At 39.1% G+C, this 26575-nt stretch overlaps 1 protein-coding gene across 3 annotated transcripts; it reads right to left on the reverse strand.

The window, feature by feature from the left end:
- Positions 1-125: 125 nt before the first annotated feature.
- Positions 126-26560, reverse strand: LOC137999893 (RNA-binding protein 41-like). 3 transcript variants are annotated; one of them, XM_068845856.1, is made up of 9 exons: positions 26430-26560; positions 26254-26311; positions 20570-20743; positions 19861-20056; positions 18468-18693; positions 16824-17179; positions 13718-13865; positions 11801-11957; positions 3135-3259 (listed from the first exon to the last, which is right to left on the reverse strand). In XM_068845856.1, the coding sequence occupies exons 1-8, from the start codon at positions 26443-26445 to the stop codon at positions 11827-11829; spliced, it is 1305 nt and encodes a 434-aa protein (XP_068701957.1). In that variant the 5' UTR covers positions 26446-26560; the 3' UTR covers positions 3135-3259; positions 11801-11826. The 3 variants fall into 3 exon arrangements, with proteins under 3 accessions (XP_068701959.1, XP_068701958.1, XP_068701957.1); XM_068845858.1 differs by lacking the exons at positions 11801-11957; positions 13718-13865; positions 16824-17179; ... (3 more) ...; positions 26254-26311; positions 26430-26560 and adding exons at positions 8259-8291; positions 8862-9236 and having other exon boundaries at positions 126-3259; XM_068845857.1 differs by lacking the exons at positions 11801-11957; positions 13718-13865; positions 16824-17179; ... (3 more) ...; positions 26254-26311; positions 26430-26560 and adding an exon at positions 8862-9236 and having other exon boundaries at positions 126-3259.
- Between the last annotated feature and the right edge of the window lie 15 nt (positions 26561-26575).

Here is a 26575-nt window from a genome sequence, read left to right on the forward strand (position 1 = left end):
TTCCAATCTTTGTTAACCGTGAAAACCTGCGGTTAAACCACCAGAAGGGGACTGTTTAAGCTTCTTTCTTTCATTTCCAAGGTAACTCTTTTTAAGGAGGCGTAATAAAAAAATAAAGTAATAAATAAAGTGTCAACTGTATTTGACACAGGGGCACTGATTAGAAATCAAATATCTTACATTTCTTTTAACTAGTAGCATACATCAGCAATGTTATAAATACACTAGTCTACAGCATATTACATAGTTACAACTTCATGACAAATGTTTTGATGGTTAATAAATAATACTATTTTCTATTTTTTCGATTTAGTTGCCGTTCTTGGAATATTCTGTTTGCCCATTTTGTATTCTCCCTTCTTGTGCCGGGTATTCGTCACTGAGCCAATTTCTCGAACTTGTAAATTAAACGCTACTGTTGACAACAAAAATGTGAAATGATTCAGGGCTTGTCAACACTAGCGACCCCAGCAATAGCGCGAGCAACATACACCAACCTTGTTGTTAATGGGCGTTTTTCAGTATTTCACTTGAAAGAAAACCAGCATTTTAAACATTTCGTTTTCATCGCCATCATCATCTTCCTAACATAACACCCTGGCTCAGTTTTGGGCCATTCAAATTTAGTCAAAGCAGATAGCAGTGATAACCAAAATGAATCTCATTCTTACTTAGAACGTAATGTTCCGTATGCTTAGGCGTACGTATATGGAAAGCCATAACTTTCTTATGTAATCTTCATTCTTTTGGTCCTGAAGTTTTGGAGTTTTGTCATAGTGTACTGTGGCAACATTATAATGTGGTGTGGTTCTGTCATTATGGGATGAGGTTCTGTCATTATGTGGTGAGGTTCTGTCATTATGTGGTGAGGTTCTGTCATTATGTGGTCAGGTTGTCATTATGTGGTGAGGTTTTGTCATTATGTGGTGAGGTTCTGTCATTATGTGGTGAGGTTTTGTCATTATGTGGTGAGGTTCTGTCATTATGTGGTGAGGTTTTGTCAATACGTAACGAGGTTTGCTGATTACCAATCTCGACCCCAGAGCTCTTCTCTTGACTGAGGGAGAGAAGAGCTCTGGGGAACCCTGAAACAAAGTGTCTTCTCATTGGTTTTCGTGAAGAACAATCAAAAGCGTCTCTAATTGGTGCATTCATGTTAGCACGAGGAGTGAGCAGGCGCCGTAAGGTTCAAATAGCCAATTTTTGGCCATAAGAACCTTACGGCGCATGTTCTCCTACACAGAGTTTCCCAGAGCCTTGGGTCAATCCGAGGCTCTGGTGACGAGAATGTGCTGATTACGTGTTGTGTTTCCCATCATGATGTGTTGAGATCTTCATTTGACGTGCTGTGTTCATAATCACATACAGGGAGAAACTCGACATCAAAAAAGAACCTCGCCACATAAAATGCAAACACAGCGCGTCAAAAAAAGACCTCGTCACGTCATGACGGAAACACAAAACGTAACCATCACACCTCGTCACATAATGACAAAACCTCCACTACATAATGACAAAACCACACCACACGACAAAACTTCAAGACCAAAAGAATAAAGATTACGTAAGAAAGTTAAGGCTACATACACCCCCAGAAAACTTCAATATGTATAGAGTGTCTTCACGTGACGTCACGGCGGCCATGTTGGTGTCCCCAACTAGCCCTCTGGAAATTGAGCTCTATTATCATGCAAACGCTTTCCTTTGTTTCGGTGGAAAAACAAGGTTACTGATCACGTGAGTGAAAACACTATATAATCGGATTATACACATCGAAGGGGATTCACCACATCTATCACTGCTGTGTATCATCGTCTTCATCATCACAGCCAGCCTTCTCTTCGTAAATGAGTGAAAACAACTGATAAACAAGAGTTCATACGGAGGTATTCCTCTCGCCAGATCCTTGAAACCGCGCGCCCACGCTGTGTGCTTTTTGCAAACTGTATATATAATCGTTTTACAGTTTCATCACCTTTGACGTTTAGTGAGCGTAGTCACCATAACCGAATGCGAAAAACTCTGTCGCACTCTCAACGACTGAACGAATTTACGTGGCTGAAAAATCAAGGCTTTGAAAGCGCGTTTGTAATAATCGTTCAAACAACCATAGCAAACTGGATTCAACGCGTTCGGCAGCCACACAAGCAAGTACAGGAATTCAGATAAAGGTTGCATGTACGGGCCGGTGAACAGCGTTGGGTGAAATTCATACACCAAGTACATCGTTTGGAACGGAAGATAACACAAGACGTAAACAAGAAGGACAGTCATTAACATCCTCAGAAACTTTTTCTCCATCAGTTGACGCTTTAAAAAACCTGACGCATTCATGTTCAATTTGTTCAAGCAAGCAACCGATGATCGCGGGCTTGCACTGGGAGTGGAGCCCAGCGACCAAGACCGCGTGGGCCTGAGCGCTAATGGAATGAGACGGATGTGTTTGAGTGTGGCTGTGATCTTAAGGTAAAGCATAGAAATGATAAGCACGGGAGACAGTGCTTGTACAATGTACATGGTTACCGTGTACACACGTCGGTAGAACGCGTCTGTTTCTGTGTTGTCGGAAAACACGTCGACGCAAAAGAAGCTGTTGGGGTCGTCTGGAAAATTCCTTACTGTCATTGCTCCGTACGAGGGTAAGGAGAATACGAAAGCGATCAGCCACAAGATTGACACGATTAGACGTGTTTCCGATGTTGACGGGCGCGGTACGAGAGGATACACAACGGCGCGAAAACGATCGCAGCCGATAGCTACCAGTGTGTTGGTCGTCACAAAGTTGAACAGCACGACACTGGGTTTGAGAAGTTTGCACATGACTTCTCCCATCACCCAGTTTCCAACGAAGAGTTCTGGCAACAGAAATGGCAGGCAAAGAACTGATCCTATGTCGGACACGGCCAAGTTCATCACCAAACAGTAGGTACTCGTTTGAAGCCGCCGGTTGCGTCGAGATATCACACAAACTGCCACATTACCCACCAGAGCAAGAGCGATAATAACCGCATAGATGAAAAAGCGAAATACTTTAAGACCCTGTGGTTCTTCAGAGAACGGTGGTTCATTTCCTAAGGTCTTGGATTCTGAATAGTTCGGAGAATTGTTAGATGTGGCGTTGAGTGTAGATTCCATTATGTTGAAAATCTTTCACTCCCCTTTCCCTGTTTTTTTCGTTTTTTGTTTTTTTTTGATATCTCAGCTCAAAAGAGAATTTTGTTCCAAAATGTCTCTTGTGTCTTAAGTTAACTTGTTATAGCTGAAAAAAGAAGAGGAGAAATACTGGTCAATACGAAGAAGTGGACAAGCTTCATATACATCACCAAGAAAAATTGGCAAAAGTCCACCAACTACATTACAACACACCTATTATATATATAGTGACTCAACACGCGATAAATTAACAGGAATGTTAAAACTTTGTGTTGATTTTATTTTTGCAATACGCCTATTTTGGGATGAAAGCCTTTGTTAATTAACTAAAATCACTCAAGGGGAAATTGAATTGATAGAATTGAAAGGTTGCGATGCACCAAACAAATAGAGCCGCTGATTCAACATTTTTTAGTGGTAAACGCCAAACTGAGGAATTCGTTTTTTTGTCGAGGAAAAACTATAATAACGCGAGAGAGAATTAAATCACTTTGGCGGGCTCGCCAAACTCAAGTTTGAATAGATGGAGAGTATTTCTTAAATATAAATATATTAGTGTCGCATAAATGAGTTTTAATGATTTAAAATGACCTTGGAAAGGAATTAGATAAAAAAGATTTCGGTTGAAATCGCAAAAGAAAAATAAATGAAAATTAATCGTTCCCTGACAAGGAAAACCACAAACACACGAACGTCTTTGACATTTTGTTGGCTGTTTAAAAGCATTCAAACGGCTAACAAAAAATATCGAAAAGTATAATCAAAGGTCTCGGAAAAACAAACTCTTGTTGGCTAACAGCTCTATGGACATCTACAGGAAATAAAGCTTCCATGCAACTCGGTATCCTTACCGTTTTCCCGGAGAGGGTATTCGCTTAGAAGAACGACTTTTGCTCGGTTCTCCATGCATCATTTGAATGGCTCACAAGAAAACTTGAAACCACTGAAAACCCAGTTCCTTTCTTCAATTATTGCTCGCTAAACTGTATCATATTTATTTTCATGCTCCGTACCAAAAGACTCCGATCCATACATTGTCCGTTATAATTGGTTTTTATAAGTTTTAATTACAAATTAAGGAAACTACTAATTAAACGTATCTCCTGGTTAAAGGAATTGAATAAAGCGGTGAGAGCTCTTGATGAAAACACGAATCAGGGTCTTTTGTGTTCTTCATTCCTTCATAACTGAGGTTTCGAAGTTTGTAGGCTTTGAACTGGGGGGTTTATCGCGCGAAGTTATGATCTAAAATTACTTGGGCACCCACTGAAATAGAGTTCGCTCCCGCACGGTAACACTGAACTGTAATTGTGTTAGAAAGAGTACTGTAGTCCTAAATTAAACTTCTTAACGCCGCGCTTCTTTTTTTTTTTTTTGGGTTATGTTGCCAAATGAAATGAAAGACATCACTTTATGTTTAAAGCGCGCAAATTACTAAGCCAATCAACAGAGAGTGCATAGTCAATGCGGTAGAAACGAATGTCACAAAAACCGCAAATAGACCAATTGTACCCAATTCAAATCTCTCTGGATTAAGATTCTTTGTGTATTACATTATATAACATTTGCATGATAATGTAGCATTCATATGGAAATATTTGGAGCAAATCGTTTTATTTCCAAAGGATCTGAATTGGGTACAACACTGAGTTAGCCGAATTGGTCTATTAAAGAATTACCATCTATAAGATGGCCTATATTATTTTGAGGGAAGATCCGATACGTGACGGGCCATTGATGATTACATATGCAATTCAGCGGAGTGATACGCAAACAACACATAGGTTATTATCTGAATGTGAACCACCCCACAGAGATTTTAATTACCACTACGCGCTTGAAATTAGCAAAAATGTGAATGTCGGTTGAGTAGAAATAATATCCGCGTGAGAGTACGGCGAGAAAAAGAAATGATTTAGTGTAAACTGAAGAGACAAACTTTTCGAAAAACTACACCGTCAATTCCACCAGTGAACACGTGCAAAAGTTAACCTTAAATAGCATTTCATTGGGCATGGAGTCTTCGGTTTGCCGGAATTGCTACGGCGTGTCTCGGAAAGGTAATATATGTGTTTTCAAACGGCACTTGAAATTAGAGATAAATTATACCAATGACAAACTTGACATAACACTATCACATTCAAAGTTAGGGCGCCCTTTTCACAGAACACTGTCACTGCTTTTCAAGATCCGTTAGATGACTGGTAAATTTTCCACTGTACCCTCTTCTTTTAAGCAAGCCTACATGCAAGATATTAAGACTTCAAACGTCCTTGTCACATGAAAGCCACTTTAAAACAGTTATTTTATTTAGAGTTACTCCCCTACCCACTCGGCTGTCAAGCGCTGTTCAAAGTGTATCTTCAGTTTTCTTATTTTTTCCTTGCAAGGAAGAAATCTACGAAGTGTGTGGATAGTGTTTTTTGTAAGCCAATCTTCTGCGTAAGAGTGAAATGAAAATATCGATCAGTTGTTTAGCCTTTAGGATCTTGTGTGAGTTAGCGACACTTACAAAATTTAGGTTTTATGTTCTTGAAAGCTTTACTTACTCGGCTTAAAATAAGGGTTTTTTTTTGTTTTATTCAAGGAATTAACTCTCTGCTTGAGGGCTTAATCAGTAGAAGGGCTGCATTTAATCCATCATAGTCTTTGGGTTGTGGTAAGATTTTTTATTAACTGCTTATTGGCAAGCGATCAGTTACCGATTTACTCACGTACTGTGATTGTCTGGTAACATCGCAAATTTCGGTTCTACATTGGTTAAAGAAATTCTTATGCCCATCTATTTGTCTTCTACATTGGATAAATAAGAAGCTGGGAGAAGCTGCTCGAAGGCTACTTGATCACAAGCTTTTTTCTCGCCCATTTTTCACGCGGTTAGACAGAGACGCTACTAAAGACACATTAACCACAAAAGCCACAAGGTCGAAAAAGTTGCCTCATCGTTGGTCATTAAGGCAGAGTTTTCGATCAACCTTTCATCTCCCAAGGTTTTAATTAAAAGTGAAAACGTTCTTGCTCTCCAATAATCCTATGTATTCCAGTAATCGCGACATATATAACGCCCATTTTGATATTTTTCTTTATCAGCGCTTAAATGCCCTCTTGTCCTCTAGGCGATGAAAAACAAATCAGGTTTATGGCCTCAAAGTGTGGTCTGAAAAACGAACGGGATCTTGGTTGGCTAAACTACAAGCCGAGTCACGTCTGAGATTGCTTCAAGAATGGACAAGTATTTTGTAGCTGCTCCGGATCTAGCCAAATTTTCGTGACACTAAGAATGCTCAGTAGACTCTACACAAGAAGAAATTCACTCTGATGAATAAAATACAACGATCTTACAGTTCAGCAATGGCAAAGTAAGAAGAGGACCATTATTTACAAACAGCGAGTTTTTTTGTTAATCCTGAACGCTGTGTGAACCAAACTACCTCGAAAATTATGTGACCCACACGCTTCTGAGATCACAGATATTCTTGGGACCTTTTACAGACCGCTTTTAGCTTGATTGTGATAATTTCTGATGACAGGAAAAGCAAAACCGCATTTGAAATGTAAAGACCATTGCTGCAATCGTCATAATAGAGTAGGGCAGGATATGGACATTCCACAAGGACATCGACAATCTCTCCGGAAAGGCGCGAACAATCAACACCTTACTCTTTTATTCGACCTCGACTGGCGAGGTGTTTTTTAAAGTCAAAAGAACATTTTTCATTTTCATGCTTCTGTCTCGTAATTTTCGATTCAATAACAGACGGGAAATACAAGATTAATGGCAAATTTTACAAAAATGTGATCAATCGAGTTCTTCTCACGCGAGGGAGTTTAACATGAAAACTTATAAATTCTTCGACAATTAATCCTTTGAGCTCCAGGCTTATGTTGCTGTGTTAAGACTCTTCCCGCACTGAAAAAAGTGGTTTTTTTTTTACTGAAAGGTTAAAAAGCAATAGAATTCTTGACTAAGTGGCTGAAAAGCAATGACTATAAGTGATCGCCAGAGCCGAAGCAACTTCGCCAGACAATAATGATGGTGGAATTTGACACGAATGCCACTGGAATCGGATTTCACAATAAATAGGATATCGGCTGCTAAAAGGATTATTGCAGACCATAACGGGATCGCAAAGGACAATTCTGCACTTATGTCGCTTCTGTCAGAAACGCGAGGGTAAATTGTGTGCATCCACCCACCAACCAACCCTCGAACGGCAAGCTGACAGCGAGGAAAACATCCCGTTCACGCCTAATCAATTCAGGAAATTATTGCACTCGTGGTAAACAGTTGTAGAGACGTTAGTTTGGAAAATTCCCATAAATGGATTATTCACGCCTTGTGATTTCCGTTTTACAGTATAATGAAGACGTAAGAGGCAAAATAAACAATGGGAAGAAAAAATGACGCCGAGCGTGAATTGAATAATGTACATCTACAGGCTTTCGTCTCTCTGAAATACTGAGACTGTTAACAAACACGACAAGAAGGAAATGAACTGCATCTTGGAAAAAAAAAACTTGTTTTGAAAGTCTTGCACGTTAACTCAAAGACACGGTTTTTCCTACAAAAAAAAGACAACTTGTCTTTTTCCTAAACATGAAGGAATGGTCAAAGCACGAGTGAAAGTCATAAATACTACTTTAGAAAGTCTAGCCCAGAAACAAAAAAGATTTTTTCTAGTTTAGAAAAACGTTTCCACCGTGGGAATTAACGAAGAAAGTAAACCGCTTTTAGTACTGGTTACCATGCTTATCTTCAACTTTATTGGACGCTTACAAAATGACAAAGGTAACACGATTGAAATGTTCAAGGCAGCCACGACCACTTCTTATTGTATATAACAATCTGTGCCTCAACAAAATCAAAGCGATTGACCTCTCTCAGGAAAAGAATTCAGCAGGTCAATAGATTGATCCCAACACGATGAAATGCGCTCGAGGGCATCACAACAGCACAACGCTTAGCACAATTATAGCATACAAAATTGACGGAAATTTTCGACAAAACTCTGCAGCTGTTCGGAAAGACCGTGTTAATCTAAAATTTTCGAAGTAATTATTGAGTGAAATGCTCCCCGGGACTTTCATATAGTGGCGAAACTAACCTCTTGTCTTTTGCATAGCAAACGCTGGCAAATCTAAAAAAAGACAAATTCGGGTTACAAAGTTCTAATCTTTAAAGTTCTCTGTTCCTTATATTCCAAGCAAAAGGTTCTGAGCAGATACTATTTCCATAGCTTTTAAACACACTTGAAATCCACAGCAAAGATGCAGACACTTTTTTAAACCACAAATAAAAATTGCCATTTGGTGTTCATGTTTAGTGATCTTTCCCCCTTCCACGATTTTAAATTAAAAGAAAGATTTCACGGCTTTTAGATAAATCCATCATTATGGGAAAAAATGTGGTGTGCAAAATGTGCGACACTTGATAAAAAGAACAAGAAAAAGAATTTACAGATGACTTTTAATTTTTGTGATTTACAGGTTAGTTTTTCGCAAATGAAAAGTCGTTCCGTACAATTTGCTTAAGTTCACGGGAAAGAAAAACCTAGAAAAAACCGAAGAGCGCCTTTATTTTGGGCTTTGTATTCGCTAATGGCACAGCCGGACATCTTGATGTTTCTCTGTCACCTGAAACGGTGGGAGAGAAATTCTTCCCAAAAGTTAGACAGTGATATATAAAACTATGACTGTACTTTACCTACCAAAGCAAAAGGAGCTGTAATCATTTAGCAGACGCTGGATGATCTGTCTCGCTGTAAAGTGTCAACCATTAAGCGAAAATAATTCTAACCTCGGTAACCGATGCACTGTTTCCTCCACTGAACTTACTGATGCCGTTAAGAAATCTATTTAAAGCGAACAGCGCCTCGATTCTTACATAAAAACCCACTCTAAACGTATTTCCTGAAGATTCGGCCCCGTTATGATGCAAAATCGGTTTCCTTCGCGAAGTCTGGACTGGGGGCGACATTTCCTTCTGACGTGTTAATGAAAATTCTTTGCATTTTCTAGCGCAAGAATGGGAAAAAATGTACACAACCCATGTTCCACCAGATCAGAATAAAATTGAATTGACTTCCTGATTCTGCCTTATTATCCCGCAGAAGGAGCTAAGCTTTTCAACTTAAGTACATTACACTTCATTTCTCCGCAAAATACACATTTCAAGAAGACAGGTGAGGAAGGATAACAAGGACTCCAAGGTTTGTTTTGACTTGCTGACAGATACTTTGATTGCCAAAGCCTCACCGTCAGCCTCTGAAAATTCAGCCGTACACTTTGACAGCTTTAAAGAAGGCGAAATCTTGGATGTAAACGGATAAAGGGGTTTAGTTTCTAAAAAAGCTTGGGCGCTGCGTCGGTGGGGAATGGAACGACGGGAAACAGGTTAATCAACGGAGTCGATATGGTAAATTGACCACCATAAAGAAATTCGAAAGCTGAAGTTTCGAGCGTTACTCCTTCGTCAGAGCGGATATTGTAAAAGGAAGCGTCAAGCCTTATAACTGACGTCTCACTCTTCACTTTAATCGAATGAGTTTACCTTTCCTTCCAGTTTCGATGCAGTTAAATTGGCTTTCTCCGACATCTTGCGCACAACAATAGTACAGATGATAAAAAATCAAATGTAAAGGTGGTGAGGCTCTCTGAGAAATCAAAGAGGACTTAACAGAAAACTAAGGCGGCCGGTTTCGCTGTCTTTTGCTCAGGAAACCAAAGACATTTGCCTTACTTATAGACGTCATGATTGTTTTTAAAAGAAATTGGAATGTCTTGTTGTCTTCCGACAAACTTAAACGTTGTGAAATGTTGACGAGATTTCATTTAGAAATAAGCGCGGCACACCGTTCTCAAAGACAGGAGGCTAAAGAAGAAAAAACAAGTACTATGTGGAAATTCATGTCACAGTGTCTGTCCCAGCTCTAGAAACTTGATTCATCCAGGAGCAAAGCTAGATTAAGGCTCATATTCTTGAAAACAGAAAAAAAGTCGGTAAAAACTAAACAACATCGCCGAGCCGCTGAGGTTTCCAGACAACGTAAAAACTCGAAAAACGTCTAGCCACTGCCTATAGTGTAACACCGGACTTTCGTATGCGATAACACCGAATATGTCGGCCCACGCATTCCGACCGGATAATTGCTTAGCAACAAGGAAGCACTCTAGTAAAGCTATGATCTTCGCCGTTATGGACGCCATTTTAGCAATAGCGTAGAAGCCTGAAAAGTTCAGGACTTCAACGGGGTTTGAACCCGTGACCTCGCGATACCGGTGCGACGCTCTAACCAACTGAGCTATGAAGCCACTGACGTTGGGAGCTAGTCATTTGTGGGTTCTAATTTACCCGTGAGGAATGAATAAATTAACGAAATGATCTATGAAATGAATCATGTACTGAACTGCGGATATGAAATCAAGTAAAGCTATGATCCTCGCAGTTATGATTCATTTCATATATCATTTCTTTCATGGAAGCAATCTGTTGTGAGTGCCAGTAAAATTGGGTTCTACCTTAATTGAGCAAGTTGCGCATGACTTTACGCAGACCTGTTTTTACGGAATTTCACATTCTCTTAGGTTTATGCATTTATCGTTTGCAGTTACAGAATAAGTTGTCTGTTATTTCAAGAGGGATAGGCTTTCTCAGTTAACGTTCCCGTTAACTTAACTATCACGATGTTTGCCAGGATTTCAGAAACTGAATCTCCAAAACCACTCCCCCAAAAAGACCTTCATTTTAAACATACTGAAGAACACAAAATCACCACCACCTGACGAAAAATTAACCACCCTCTCAGGCGCCGAAAAAAATTTAACTTGTCACAACTATTGTAGTTTCAAGATTTCGTGCATGAAGGTCAGCACATGCGCGTTGGCGATCTTTACTTTAATTAACCTCGCTGCGAATTTGTTCGTCAACAACGTCGGAAAAACGCGGCAAAATGGAAATAACCGTTGACTAATTGCAATTTTTGTTTTGAACCGACGTCATCTTCGTTGTCAAAACACGAAGCATCATCGAAATACCGGCGGGATTCGAGAAAATGGTTTCAGCTCTTCATCTAAAATGTCCCAGAACGTCGGCTTATAAATAGCATGTAAGAAAGTGAAGTATTTATTTAAGGAAGGTAGTAGTACATGCAGTGTAATTGTGCAGAAGCACTAACAAACCTGTAGCCTTCGTGAAAAAAAATCTAAAAATACTTACAATACAATCTAAAATTCTAAGAGCCTATAAAAATATAGATAAAAAAAGCTAAAATAACATAAGAACATCAATAAAAAATTAAGGACAAAAGGAGCTATACGATTTTTCTCCTCTAAAAAGCAATTTTACACTTTTCTTCTTAAAAGAACTGGTCATTTATGAATTTTAGTTTGTATGTTAATTGGGAGGCTACAGCCTCGGACAAAATTAATTGTTGAAACACTTTGCAATACCTTGCCCTCCCACAACGTTGTTTTGCCAATTAAGGAATGGGTTCAGAAACTCGCGGGAGGGTACGCCGCGGAAGCTTCAGATCTATATATTCGTGTACTGTCCCAAGGAATTTTGACACAGACTGTAGCTTTTGTCAGCGCAAATACATGTACGCGCCCGCACAATATAAAGAAACTGGACTGCGATGCAAAAACTCACCTGCATCTATTACATGTCTACACTCCCTAAAGAGGTTTTTCCACTGGTCTGTCATTATCATTTTCGTTTCTTTGTCTGCCGTATTGAATGATCACAGGTTTTCCTTTGAAGATATAGCCGTTCACAAGGTTCAACGCAGCCGTTGCCGAAGGGATATCTGAAATTCGGGAAAATACAGCGTCATATGATTTAACTACGCAATAACGGATTTAACGCCCCTCTCGGAGTAAGCGCGTGAGTAACACGCGAGAGCGTTTCTTTTTACATAGGGGCTAGGATGCTTGTTACCTTCAATCGCAAAGAGTCAACCAAGTAGAAGGACAATGATACTTGGGACAAAATCCTATTGTCGCCAAGGAACCCTTTATTAAATGGTGCTCTCGCAGTTTAGAAAGCTTCTTGCAATAGAAAGGGCTTTAAGAGAAATATCGCGATACTTAAATTAAGAAATAGAAAACATGTACCGTGTTTCTATCGAGTTATAGAAACACGAGTGAAAGTTTGGGAGAACGAGAAATGCTGTGGGAACACGAGCCACAGGCGAGTGTTTCCACAGCTTTTTCGAGTTTTCCCAAACTTTCACGAGTGTTTGTATAACTCGATAAAAACACGGAGTACATGTTTTCTATTTCTTTTAGAAAACAACGCGACGAGAAAAAAGAAAACAACGTGTTAACTCTAATTATCAAAATGTAAATTCTCTTTGCTCGCACCATCACTACGTCAACAGGTCGTGCTAGTTCTGTCTCCATCGAGTTATGGAAAAACGGTTTTTTACCAATCAGTGCGCGTATTTTCTAAAGACCGTTTTCTAAAGCACAATATCACTTGGTCAAATTAGCATTTCCTTTTATTAACAATAACACGAGGATATTTTACATTTGGCACCTGCAATCCATTCTACCCTCGCTTTGCACGCCTTGCTAAACTGACAAAAAAAAACACGGTCCCATCCACATAAGCGAGTTTAAGCAAAGACGACAGCCATGGCAACGATATAATAACGCAACAAAGCAAGAGTCAGTATTATAACTGATTAAAAAAAAACGAGAAATAATCGTGCTGCACGAATTTCCATAAAAAAAACCGTGAATCACCAAATACAGGTTATAATTAGTTCCCCCGTCTTGCACAAGGTGGACAAGATGGAATAACCGCGAAATACTTGCGATGGCGCGCTAAGTTATATTTTGGAGTGATGCTTTTGTTGACTTTGTCAACTCCCTATTAACGCGTCTTGAAATTTCATCCTTTTTGCATCTCGGCAAAAACCGTGCGGTGCATTTTCATCCTAAAACGTTTTCAAATTGTTTTGACCTGATCCACATTAAGACCCCTGAAGACGACGTAAACAGCAGGTTTGGCAATTCCTCCGAGGTTTTATAATTATTCAAGTCTTCGTTTTCCACCCTAGGCTTTTAGGAAAGGTCATGAAAACTGTTAAGTTTCATCAATAGTTAATTGTTCTGAAGCTAAAAATAGTAAGGCTGATTGCATGGGGAAGGAATATTTGATATATATTCACTACATTTATTTCGAAAAGCATCAGGGTTTTACTTAACAATTATTCGCCGAAGGCGAAGTGATTATCGATGAATATTCACCGATAATGACTGAGCCTGAGGCGAATAATTGTTTTAGTATAAATACACAGGTGATTATTTCAAAAAAGAGAAAAGAAAAACATTTCAACGCGAAATCATCTTCACTTACAGTGGCAAAACGACTACTGGCAGCCATTTTGTCTGTCGAAGTGATTATCGGCTGATAATCCGAGAGAGCGAGCCAATGAGAGCGCACGATTCTGTATAATCACCTGTGTATTTAAACTAAAAGCAATTATGACTACGGTAAGCGGTATGCTCTTAACTTAAGCTGCCGACGAAATAACAACAACAACTTGACAACACATCTCACCTGGCAAAGTGACAAACGCTTGCCCGTTCATCTTTCCTTTCATTAATCTGAAAATGATTCTAGAACCTGATTTACCCTGAAATCTTATGAAGAGTGACACTAAGTCAGCCTCTGTTGTCTTGTGATGAAGGTTCTTGATGAACAAGACCTGCAAAAAAAAAGTTCAGCTAAGTGATTTTGAGCGGTGTCAATTAGGAAGAATATCTTGCCTGGATTTCTAGGATTTTTTTCTTTTTCGAAAAATGGCAGAATTTGGATTCAACATGTGAGACTAAGCACATTCCCTTCTCCGATATGCGGATGACACAACGGCAGTTCTTTCGGATCTAAATTCGGCTCAATATTTATTTCAGCAGCTTGAGCTTTTTAAATCGCTAAGCGGCCTAGAGATTAACAACTCAAAAACTGAAGGCTTTTGGATTGGTTCTCTTAAAGGAAACGGCATAAAACCACTTGGAATAAAATGGCCAAGTGAACTAATAAAAGCCTTAGGCGTTTTCTTCACTTATGATCAGAGGCTACTCTATGAAAAGAACCTCCAAGATAAAATTGATAGTATGAAGAAGCTTACCAATATTTGGTCTTCTAGAGGGCTCTCTGTTTATGGGAAAGTAGCTATAATTAAATCCCAGCTGATTTCTAAATTGGTCGTCTACACGTCATCATTACTATCAACCCCTTCCCATGTTATCAAGAAAGTGAATCATATAATTTATAATTTCTTATGGAATGGAAAAGACAAGGTGACGAGGCTGTCCGTCATCAATAATTACGAAGCAGGTGGTGTAAAAATGATAGATATAGATCCTATGCAAAAATGGCTGCCTTTAAATTATTCTTTTGTTCATATTCAAATAGCCCAACTAACCTCGTTTTTGAGACAAAAATTCTAAAGAATTTGTTCTCCTGAACGACGTTAGCCGGGCTATTTTGAATATGAACAAAATAATAATTTAAAGGCAGCCATTTTTGAATAGGGTCTATAGATAGCTTGATTAAAGCTTTAAGACTCGCCTGGTTAAAGCGAACCTTCAGTAATAATAGAGCCACATGGAAAACCTATTTAATGTTCCTCTTAAAAGAGTTAGGAGGCCCTCTAATTTTCAGTTGCAATTACAACATCGAAGACCTCTCTATAACATCACTTTTTTACAGAGAACTGTTACAGTGGCAGTCACAATTCCGCAATGATTTTGCAGACTAGAAAGACTGGTGTTCCGTGATCTGGAATAATAAGGATATAAAAATAAATGGCAAACCAGTTTTTTATAAGACATTTTTCGATTTCCGAATATATTCTGTCAGTGATCCTTTATTTAACCTTAACAACATCGAATCCTACAATGTAATAAATAAGAAACTATTATTAGCAATAAACCCCAACTTCCAAACAATGCACATAAACTGAAACAAGAATTTAAATTATCCCGAAGATGACTTGGAACTTGTTTACACTCTGCCCCATATAGTGGCTCTTGAACCTTATGTGAAGGCCTTCCACTACAAGGTCTTAAATTCGATACTTTATGCAAACACAAAATTATATAAAATTGGCTATACTGAGCAAGATAAATGCACTTTTTGCAACACAGAACCTGAAACATTACACCACTTTCTCTTCCATTGTCCGCACTCGAATTTATTCTGGAAAGATTGCGAGCAATACGCCTTTTCAATAACAAAACAAAACAAAGTCCTTAATTTACAGGATATCATAATTGGTAGCATAGATTCATCGTCAAGTCCCTTACTTAACGATTTCATATTAATCGGTGAACTTTATCTATGGGACGTACTGCAGAAGCAAACGTTTACTTCTGTGTATTGAAGGTTTCAAATCTAAGCTTAAGATAAAATACCAAACAGAAAAATACATTTATACTAAGAACAATAACCTATCTACATTTTATAACAAATGGACGAATAATTTTCCTTTTTAAGTTAAGTTTTGTGTTGTGTTGTAAAAGTAACTGTTTAAGGTGTTAGAACGTATTAAATTGTAAACGTACACGCTTATATTTATACTAAGCTTTTATAATCAGTACTAAGAATCATACATGCCATCAGCAGTTGCGCCGCTGTTTGGCCTTTTTTTAATTTGTGTGTAAAATAAATAATCATTAACATAGTAATAAGCATTGGAAATTGGTAATGTTAGTAGTGTAAGTAACTTATTTAATGTATTTTGTAAGCAGTGTCACGAATAAATGTTATAACTTATTTATATAAAAAATAAAATAAATAAAAAAAGCAAATTCCCAGGCAGCGTTTACACGAACACGGTTTCACATCGATATGGTTTCACGACTTCGAAACCGCGTCAAAATCGATGCGGTTTTGAAGTGTTTACACGGAACCGTTTTCGCCAGAAAATCCAAGTCGTGATGGTATAAGCGAGCGTTGCACTACGTGCTAAATTCACCATTTTGAACCGAACAATTCAAATTTCTTGCCAAAATAGTAACCGTATTTAAATCGATGCGGTTTCGCCGTTTACAGGTCAGATGAAACCGAATCGTTTTGAAAACGCTCCACTTTTGGCAGCGTCTTCAAATCGACCCGGTTTCACCAACGGTCTCGATCGCTGTCGCGTAAACAGAAGGCGTAACCGCACCGAAAACGATTCGGTTAGAAATGAAACCACGTTCGTGTGCACGCTGCCTCCAGAAGTCAACACATCCTTGCTTAAATGGAAGGTACATGTCTGTGGGAGTTAAAAAATGGAGCTTTCGCTGTGACTATCCAGCTCCTAAATAGAATACTACTCCCATGCATAGCAAATTCCCAAAACTCAGACATGAGTACACTTCCAAGGCACTCGTCACATTGATCGAATCTGTAGAAGGAAAGACAATGGAGGGTTGGGCCAAACGATAACGAAACGAAGGCTGATACAAAGCGAATCAAAATGGGACGGGAAATACCGAAGTGACGTGATCACGGAAAGAACGACGACGAGCCGAACACGCAACAGCCAGACGAACACCGAGGAAAATACTGTATATTGCTATAGTGAGACAATCAATGTCAAGAGTGAATTGTGACTGACCAAAGTCAACAACAACAAAAACGAAAAACAAGACAAAACAAAAAAAAAACCACTTACCTTATTGGGTTCTCCTGGCTGATAATTCATAAACTTTGGTATTTCTTTTATTTGATCCAACGACAATCGATTCTCGATAATTTGCCTCTCGTCGATAGACCGGATATTGGTGAGCAAACTGTGAGTTTCGCCCTGCCCACTGAAAGCGCCACTCTGGCTACAACCCTCATCAGCCAGTTCATAACTGATAGTCGAACAGCCTTCGCTGTTATTATCAACTGTTTCTGACGAATTACTACTGGAAAACTCTGAATTCTTTTTCTGAATTGTTGACGACGAGGGCATTTGTTTGGATTTTGACAAAATCCTGTCTTGTTCTAGCAGTGTTTGTAGCAACGGGTCGTTAACTGGAGTGGCTACAAGGAAAACATTACAGAGTATCAATGAAGTAAAATGAATACAACACAATTAATCAAAAGGACCCGCTGTACATTCTCTGTGGTCAGTTGCAGAACTGAGTTCAACATTTGTTCCCAAATGATTCCTTTTAATACAGAGCAAACTTTAATATAATCGAAATGCTGGAGAAAAGTTTGCTAATCCTAGCTCTAGTCCATTGTGTGGGTGAACATTTTGATCGATTTACCAAAATAAATGAACCGGTACTTTGCCGGATAATGACGGTAAAAAGTTTGCAGGCTGTCAATATCAAATTCTACATTTACCATGGGCTCAAACTTAATCAATAGTGACTTTAAAGCCAGGTTTTCACTAGCGAAACAAGCAGCACAAGCTTAAGTATAAGAGCGCTTGTTTCACCATGAAAACGGGGTTGACGAAAGCATAAGCACAATGATAAAAATGTCTCCTTTTCCTTGTGCTTGCGCTTAATTAAGCTTGCGTTCGCTTGCGCCGTGTGAAAACGAAACACAGCAGGGCTTGAAATTAACTTTTTTGCTCAGGTGCCAGCTGGCCACTAATGGGGAAAATTTGGTCGCCAGGTCATAATTTTTGGTCGCCAACTTTGCATGCAAGGAAAGTTATAATTATTAAGTAGCACATAAAATAAAATAAAAAAAACAGCACAGTCAATTTTGCACTGAGGTGTTCGCTTTCTAACAGAGGGGACAAGTTCTCCAAACCACTTTAAGTTAAGGGTACAGGTTCGCAAAAAAGATCCTGCAGCACGCATTTTTGTACATTTCTCTCGTCAAAACAACAACGTAAAATGACCAGTTTTCAGGTTTTGACGACAACGTAGACAAACAACAGTGAATCGTGAATCTTTCCTTCTCTCTTTGCTTCAAATCCGTACATATCAATCTGGTTGTAGCATACATACTTCGCCCATATTGTACAACATAAACATTGTGAAACACTTAGAATAGCTCCAACTTATAGTTTGAAGTGATGCAATTTGCCTCTAAGTACACTCAGAAGCACATTACCTTGAAGCGTGAAATTTGCAACCCTTTTCCTTGGAACAAAACTGGAGATTTTAGGACACCAATTTTATGCCCAAATATGGGCAAAAATAAGATCGAAGCTGCACGCGCGGGAAAATGCACGAGCTACGTTACATCCAAATAGAGAATTTTTTTAAAACTAAAAACCCCCAACCCTGAACCAGAATTAAACGCTTCACCGTCACGAGCTACTGGTAGACTCCACAGGTAACGATACACGGTTTAACAGCTCGCTCACCTTGTTGTTGCTGCTGCTGCACCAAGTGGCTCAAACTGCTTCCCTTTGGTGTTCCTTTCTGTAGAGACTGCTCCACCTCCAGCGCGTGTCTGCTCAGTACTCGCACATTAGAATATAAATCAGGCACAGATAGAGCTTCTTCGTGCTTCTTGATTCTTGTTTCAAGGTCTTTCAACTTTTCTTGTTCAGCGGCGGGGTTTGCCCCATATCGACTTCGTTTTGGTGCCTGTTAAATTTTTCAGGCAGAAATACTGCATTTTATATGTATTCAGGCCTTACAACAACCTTTACTGTCCATCAGACTTACTCAGTTATCAGGCTGTCGAGACTATTTTCAGTTTCACGTCAGTTGTAGCAACTTCCTCAACCCCTGCATCCATGAGTTACGTACATGAATTACACCTGGAATTAACTACAGGAGGAAGCTCTCACAGACAATTGGAAAGGGTTAAATGTTCAGTCCAAGTAAGAAATACCATGTATGGTTGCCCATGACCAAGAAAAACAACAAGAGAAGAGCATGATAGCAGACAGCTGAGGGAACAACTCATCAAAACAGTAAGGATTGAAAAGCTACAAAAAAAAAACCGCAGGATGTTCAAAGCAGAACATCCTGATTTAAAGGTGACACGTAAACAGTTGACCTCGTTGATGAAGGCTAGTGGTTGTCATTGTCATCATCATCATCATTATTGCCATCATCCACCTGCACTGCAGTTGGACATCAGCGTTTTGCATTCCTTCCTACTACACTGTACATGTATGTACCAAATTACATTTTAGGTATTCTTTTCTGGTGTGGGTGGGCATCCTTTCCGGGTTATGCCAGCAATGTGGTAATGAAACACTAGCTCTGGATGACTCGCCTTACGTTTAAGGAGCAGAAGGAGGAAGAAAGCATGATACTTGAACTAAACTTGTTAACAAGTCTCTTGAAGCCCAGAATAATATTACTGATCACAGGTGTTGAGTTTGTTGTCAAGCTTTTTGGTTAGTATCCACCCCTAACAACCATATAGAAGGATTGGTAAATAAATGTACAGTTTTCTTGTAGCCAGTCTCTCTAACTTTCAGAAGGCTTAGTGTGCTAACGTATGATACATCATTACTCAAGGTTATAAAAGTTGATTACAATGTACCATTTTTGGATATTTTTCCTAGTTTAAAATTAAAGAAACGTATATTAGTTTACATGACCTTACATCTGCCTTTTCGGTGAGATTTCTCTGAAATAATGCATTTTAATAAAGCAATTACTGAATTTGGTTTTTGGGAATAAAGGTCGAGGCTTTAGTGGAATCATTCACAGTCAAATCCCACTTGCTTCAAGCTGATAATTCCAGATATCAAAAAATCCTCATCCAAATTATCTTGTTTAACAAACAGCCCTCACCTTTGGAAGATGACCCTCTTGCTCAAGTTTAAACTGAATTTCCTCATCACCAAAGCCACACTCCTTAAGGGTCTGTGCATACTGTTCATGCTTTTGTAGTGACTGGTAATCTTCCAAGCTTAAGGCACCACTTCTATCAGGGCAAAATGGTGCATAAGTGGAAGATGACTGAAAAGACTTCTTCCTGGAAAGCTGGCTGCAAATCAATGAACAAATTTAAGAAAATTTAAGTCAACATTCTACTTGAGCTACATAACCGAGGAGGGGGGAGCCCTCGCGGGATTTCATACAAGAGGAAACAAAGTCATAATAATAAATATATCTCTTCTTTCATTGGCAACAGCACATAAAAGAAACAAGTCATGACACTAAAAATCACTTATTTCCTTGCTTGCCTATGTCCAATAAATTAATTTTCTTTCCCTCCACAGAATGGCACTCCCAGATTTTACTCTGTCATTAACACCAGTTAGACAATGGCAGCCAGTTTAGCGGTGATTGAGTTACTGTAAGAATGGAAGATAAAGCAAAGTAATAGTAATAATTGTTGCAGATATCTTTTTCAAAATAGGTTGCCTCCACAGATACCAAACAGACCCTCTTTGCGATTAACAATAATTATTATTGCATGTTTATGCATTTTTGCTTGATACAAAGTGTTGTTTTAATTGGCATTCATCATCATCAAAGTCGCTAATGCAACAAGTACCTTTGCAGTGTGATATTTGTGTCCAACTGATTCTTTACCAGGCCCTTCAGATGCTGGTCAGCCTCAGACTCAGTCCCAGTACCTGGGATTCCAAGACGTTGATCCGTGAAAGGTTTGGCATCACTCCTGTTCATACGAATCACTCCACGACTTTGGTATCTGGCTGGATTCCCACTGTGTACACAAATTCTGAAAATTACCCGGCTAGCAGAGGTTAAGCATTGTTCTTGTTTGGGTAAATCCAGCAACTGGTATTTTTGTTTACTTGAGAAGAAGAGTTTTAATATGGGACACCATGTTCATTGTCAGCCACTGTTTGCTGGGAAATACTATAGAAGACAGGGCCATTTTTGAAGCAATAATTATATCACTGACATGGCTCTCCAGTAACGTTTAAAGTTTAAGGAAAGAGTGAGATCTACCTGTGAGTGGCTTGGTGGCTTTCAACTTGTCAGAGTAAAATTCAGTGTTTAAGAATAATTAGTAAGGTATATTTTTGGCTGGCTTAGTGGCTCTGCAGCTCATCAACTGTAACTAGCAAGTCACCGGGCAACTCAGGAAATGCTTGTTTCGTTTCACTAGCAAGCCAGTGAACTATTCGAGAAATACTTGTGCAAAAGTAGCGCTGTATTCTGTATGTAGTTTAGCCCTTTTCTGTGTTGAAGTCGGGGAGATCAGAGCAACAGGACAACACACAATGTAACCACACTTTTTGAAGGGTAATGTTCATTAACAAACTTGAAAGAAGTGTTAAAGCATTGGGTCTTTGAATAATTATAGTAACTTTTTAAGCTACATGTACATTCAAAATTCATCAACAGTAGCGTAGCAGCTTTCGTAACATATTATGTGATTGTTTTGATACCCAAGCCAAAAAACAAAAACAATTTACTCCAGTAATCTTGTAACCTGCTATTGTTCGGTATCATAAACATTAAGTCTAAGCCATAATGTTTCAATAATTTAATTATTATTACTGTTTAGGTTTTTTTTCTGCTACATGACTCTTCCAAAATCAATCCGCTCCCACATACATTGTGTCATGCGATGACATGCGCAGTATTTCTCAAATGCAGAAATTGTAACAAACTTTTATATTTCGTTTTTTCTGTTTAAGTATAGACTTAATACTGCTTTCGAAAGCAATAAAATGTATACGGTATTTATTTCTTATCAAAGATCTGGCGTCCAAAAAAGAAAACCGAACAAAAATATTGTGCCATTTCTGTACACTGACAGCTGAATTCAGTGAGGTGTGTCCGGAAACATTGTTGGCAGTACAAGTGCTAAAACTGAAGTATTTCTTTCTTTGGGATATGTAGGTCGTCAGAATAGGGAAGATATCTGTTTACAAACATTGACGACTAATTTCTTTTCATAAGGCCTTGCGCATGATGTTGGTTACCACTCGCGTAACATTTTGAGTGACATTAGAAAACTCTCAATTTTGGCGCTTATAACAAGGTTAGGGTCATAAAATTTTGGGAAAATATTGTAGAAAGTATGTGCAATCTGTAAATGATGGTTGTTTATTGCCGAGCACCCGGGCAATCGAGATCAGAGTCCGCAAAAAGCCAGGTTCAAAAATTTCCCTCTGCTTAGTGAAAAACGCTCCGGACTTAATCCTCTTAATTTTCGTATTAAAAGAAAAATAGACGAAGATCGTGGCAAAAAATCCATGCACATAGATTGTGTTTACCGTTACGAGTCAGTTCTTTTCTCTTTAAAGCAGGGTTAAAGATAAAAGGTCTTGTTTACAATGTCACGCTGACTTACCACCCAAAAAATTCATCTTTGTGGTCTAAATGATGCCTTTCGTTCCCGTTCTTATCGTTCCTATCGTTCCCACTTCGTCAAATGCGTTCCATTTTTCGTTCCTTAAGAGCAAATAGTGCCTTATCGTTCTCAGCTGTCGTGCCCACATGACCATAACCTGCGCTCGCAGGCTTACGTGACCAAAGAAATACTCAATCGCGCCCAAAACCGGAACCGGGCCGATACAAGAAACGTTCGAGAAGACATTCATGAAAATTGTTCTGTTGGGCTGTTTGTTTACCATTGGACCTCTTGTTTCTTTGTCTGAATTATTGCCAGCGATATCATTATATCAAGTGTCGGGCGAATTGATCGTTGAGTTACCCGAGAATCCGCCGTAATTTACAAATCGACCGTTCTGTAGATTAAAGACGTCAAAAGATCCGGATTTTAAGATCTAAATCCGGATTTCCCAATCGAAAGCACACTAAATGCCAATCGAGGTTTGCGAGAAAAGATTTTAACAATCCAACCATAATTTTGATTGCCTGTTGCAGCCGAGATTAAATTTCCGATAAGCGCTAAATTGGCTTTCCAAAAGTTGCTTTGCAGAAACAATCTCAGCTCATCTTTATCATATTAAATGAAGTTTAGCAAATAGTTAGGCAAAGTAAGTGAGAAGTTTTCTTTTAAAGCGAAGACAGGGACAAAACTCACCTCGTGCAAACTTGTTGATCTTGCGGCAACTCTTTCTGTTTGACAGTGTTCATCCTTTTATACTACGAGTACTTACTGCATTTGCGGCGTCGTGCAAGGAAACGCAGATTGTATAACTGTTCAATGGGATTACCAAAAGAAAATACTGAGACATGATTTTCCATTCATTACTTTTATTTTTGTCTTTTTTTTTTTGGCATCAAATGGGAGTTACAGCAAATGTTATAAACGCGACGGCTTTCGCGCGAAAAATCTGAGCACGAAAGGAACGATAAAGGGCTCGATGTATGAAATATGCAAATTAAGGCACGAAAGGAACGATGTACAAACGAAGGCACGAAAAGCACGAAATCATGGAACGATAACAAGACTCCATAGGCACGATCGGTGAACGAGAACAAGGCACGAAATGCACGATATTTGGATTCCCTGTTCAAAGGGCACGAAAGGCACGATCAACTTGTTTGTTACGCCGTAAGTGCGGATTTGTGAGTGTTTTTAAAAATTAATTTAAGTCTCCCTTTGCGCTGGTAAAATTAATGTGCCTTTAGCTTGAAAATACCAAAAGTTTTGTCTTCTGTCAACACACATTTGGACTAATCACAAACTAAGTGGGCATCTGTGGACAATAAAACATAACCGAACTTGAGTAAATCATAGAATATCACAGTGATAAGCAACATCGTGCGCAAGGCCATAAGTGCAGATATGTCCATAAATGCACATAATTAAATGCACGCGGATTTCAATAAGCGTCACGAAGTGTCCCCTTGCTCTTCTCCCCAACTTCAACATCACTCATGTCACGGAATACGGACAAAAAATGTCACAAAGTGTCCCCCAAATGCTGCTCTTTAAGTAAAGATTAACTGCTGTATTTACCCTAAGCTAACCTTTATCCTCACCTTGTTGTTGAAAATAGGTAGCAACTGCCTAGACTTAAAAGGACACTTCGTGTCGGAATGTCAAAATTGGACGTGCATCTAATTAGGTGCATTTCTGGACATAAATGGATATTTGCCAACCACCATTTTTGTTTCGGCATCCAATAAGGCTCTGGCCCTGGTTGCTCGAAGAATGGTTAGTGCTAACCAGTGTTAAATACCATGGAAACCTATAGGTTTTGATACCTCTTAACCAACGGTTAGCGCGGAATGATTTCCGTACAGGTCCCTACTTCATTATGCATGCAGAATAAATTAATTATTCATTCGCGCTATTGTTTTGTAGAACAATACGTATACCCAAGAGAACCGAATATATACATGGGTAATTTGTACTTACGGGATGAATAAAAACGGATCTCATTTTTTCTCTTCCTCCCTCTCTCTCTTCTTTCCCTTCATCGCCCACACCGTTACTCGTTTTTGGCTCAGCTTTCCTCTTTCTATGGATCCCTTCGTCTTGTTCTTATTTCCAGACCCCGCTCGGCTTTTTCTGCCATTTTATCCCACTCGCAGCTTGCCTTGAACTCCGACCCACTGTAAACCTCTGGATTACTTGTGCCTGTTCTTTACCACTGAGCTAACGTGTCAAGTTGCTAATTCGCACCTTGAAAATGATATTTATTTTGAATTCTGGCTGACTATTTGCATAACAATTATACGTAATTATATACACGTGCCGCGCCGAGCACCTACAATCGAACTTACACTTGTAGGTTACCGTTAAGAGATCCCTGTTTTACTATTCTTGAAAGAACCAATCCCTTTAATAATGCTAACCGTAACCCTAATTACGACTAAAGGCACTGTTTAGGCTTAAGGTTAGTCCCTGTGATAGTTTTAGGTTTTCCAGTATTGCTGTGAACTGTGACCTGCTTTTCCTTCATGCCCCGTGCGTGCGGCACACTTATAAGTTCACTGCGTGGAAGAGTATACCACGCTTGAAGTCTGATTGGTGCATCTTTCATGGGAAACTTTCATGCACGAGTTCATTGCAATTAAAATCGTTTCATATATCCCTTTTTTTGAAGCAAACTTGTGTCTTCGTAATAATCAAGATGGCTACCGAAGTAAAAGGGTCACAGCAATGGAAGATTTGATCATTTGGAAATTGTCCCTGCTTTATAGCCTTTCCAGAGTTGAGCATAGAGTGGTGCAAAGAAAACAATTTACTTTGGTCTTCCGTGTCCAAAACCTGTGTGAAAACGCAGTCAGTTGGCAAAGACAAAGTGCCGCATCGGGAGATGGATCTGTTTCGCGATGCTCAAGAAAAAACTGCAATGGATAGCCTTCAATCCGCCAGAACACATATCAATTTTCTGACCGTAAACTTTCCTTGAAAAAATATTAGCCCTAGCTACCTGTGGCCGGAAAGTTTACAACTGCCTACAAGACAAGGGCTAACATCATCTCACCGCAGTTAACCATCGCCTAAACTTCGTCGACCCATGGCCAGACAAACGAGCCCACAGCAGGGCATTGAAAAGACATGATGGGGAGTGAAACGAAGTATGCCTCGTAGGGGAACATCCATGGATCTCTACCAAAGCTATTTACTTGGAAGTATCATTGAGCATATTGCCGATCTCTACAAAGAGCGATAAATCGCAAAATCCCTCTAAATGCACCGTTCGTGATCCTAAATACAGGAAAGGAAGAAAATATACACTTTGCAGTGTCTCAGCGAATTTTTAAGCAGACAGGAAGAACAATTTCACGATAAAAAGAGCAGGTAGCCATTAAATTTCTTATGACAGTACTTTTATTTGGTTTGTTTGTTATGTTTGCGAATCTGAACCCTATTACAACGATTGCTTGAAACTCCACTTCTTGCGCTTATTCTAAAACTGAAAAATGGGTAAAATTGCAGGAAAAGTGCCGAAATTGCAGGAAAAACTGTTCGATTTTCCGTATTTCAGACAGAAGTTCGACCGACTTTTTTAAAGTCCATATAGACTTAGAAAAAAAACCTCTAAAAAGAAAGAACAAAGCGCCACAGTCCCAAAGGACGTCTATTGTTATCGCTATTGTTTTCTTGAAACAAAGGAGTGTATGCATAATGAAGTAGGGACCTGTGCGGAAATCTTGCCGTTAGCGCTAACCAGAGATTCGAGCAACCAGCCCCTGGTTGACACATTAATATCAATAGGTGACGTCATCGATATCTTCGCTAAAACTGTAGAGCAGATTGACTCTGAGGCAATTATATCATTGAGATATTTGTGCCCTGGTCACAAAAAGACAGATATCCATAAAGCAGTGCCTTACCACGGAATTCCTGTCTGTTCATACGAGGTTGGGTCTGGTTTGAAAGGTTTACCACTGACTGAAAATGAAAACAGAACGCAAATTAACTCTTCTCAAGGCTGTCGAAATAAAGCTGTACGTGTAACGTAGTTGTAAGGAAATGAAAAGAGGTATATCAACAAAAGATGAAACCACACCTGATCCGCCGACCATGATTTTCTTAACTCTCCGATACAGGACTCTACAATAAATAAAAAATTATTACATTCACAGTAACCGCCAATTCTCGTCGGCCATCTTGAAAAAAATAACAGAAAGGACCTGGGAAGAGCATGATTGGCAA

The sequence above is a fragment of the Montipora foliosa genome, chromosome 4 (genome assembly GCF_036669935.1).
Source record: "Montipora foliosa isolate CH-2021 chromosome 4, ASM3666993v2, whole genome shotgun sequence".
Classification (NCBI taxonomy): domain Eukaryota; kingdom Metazoa; phylum Cnidaria; class Anthozoa; order Scleractinia; family Acroporidae; genus Montipora; species Montipora foliosa.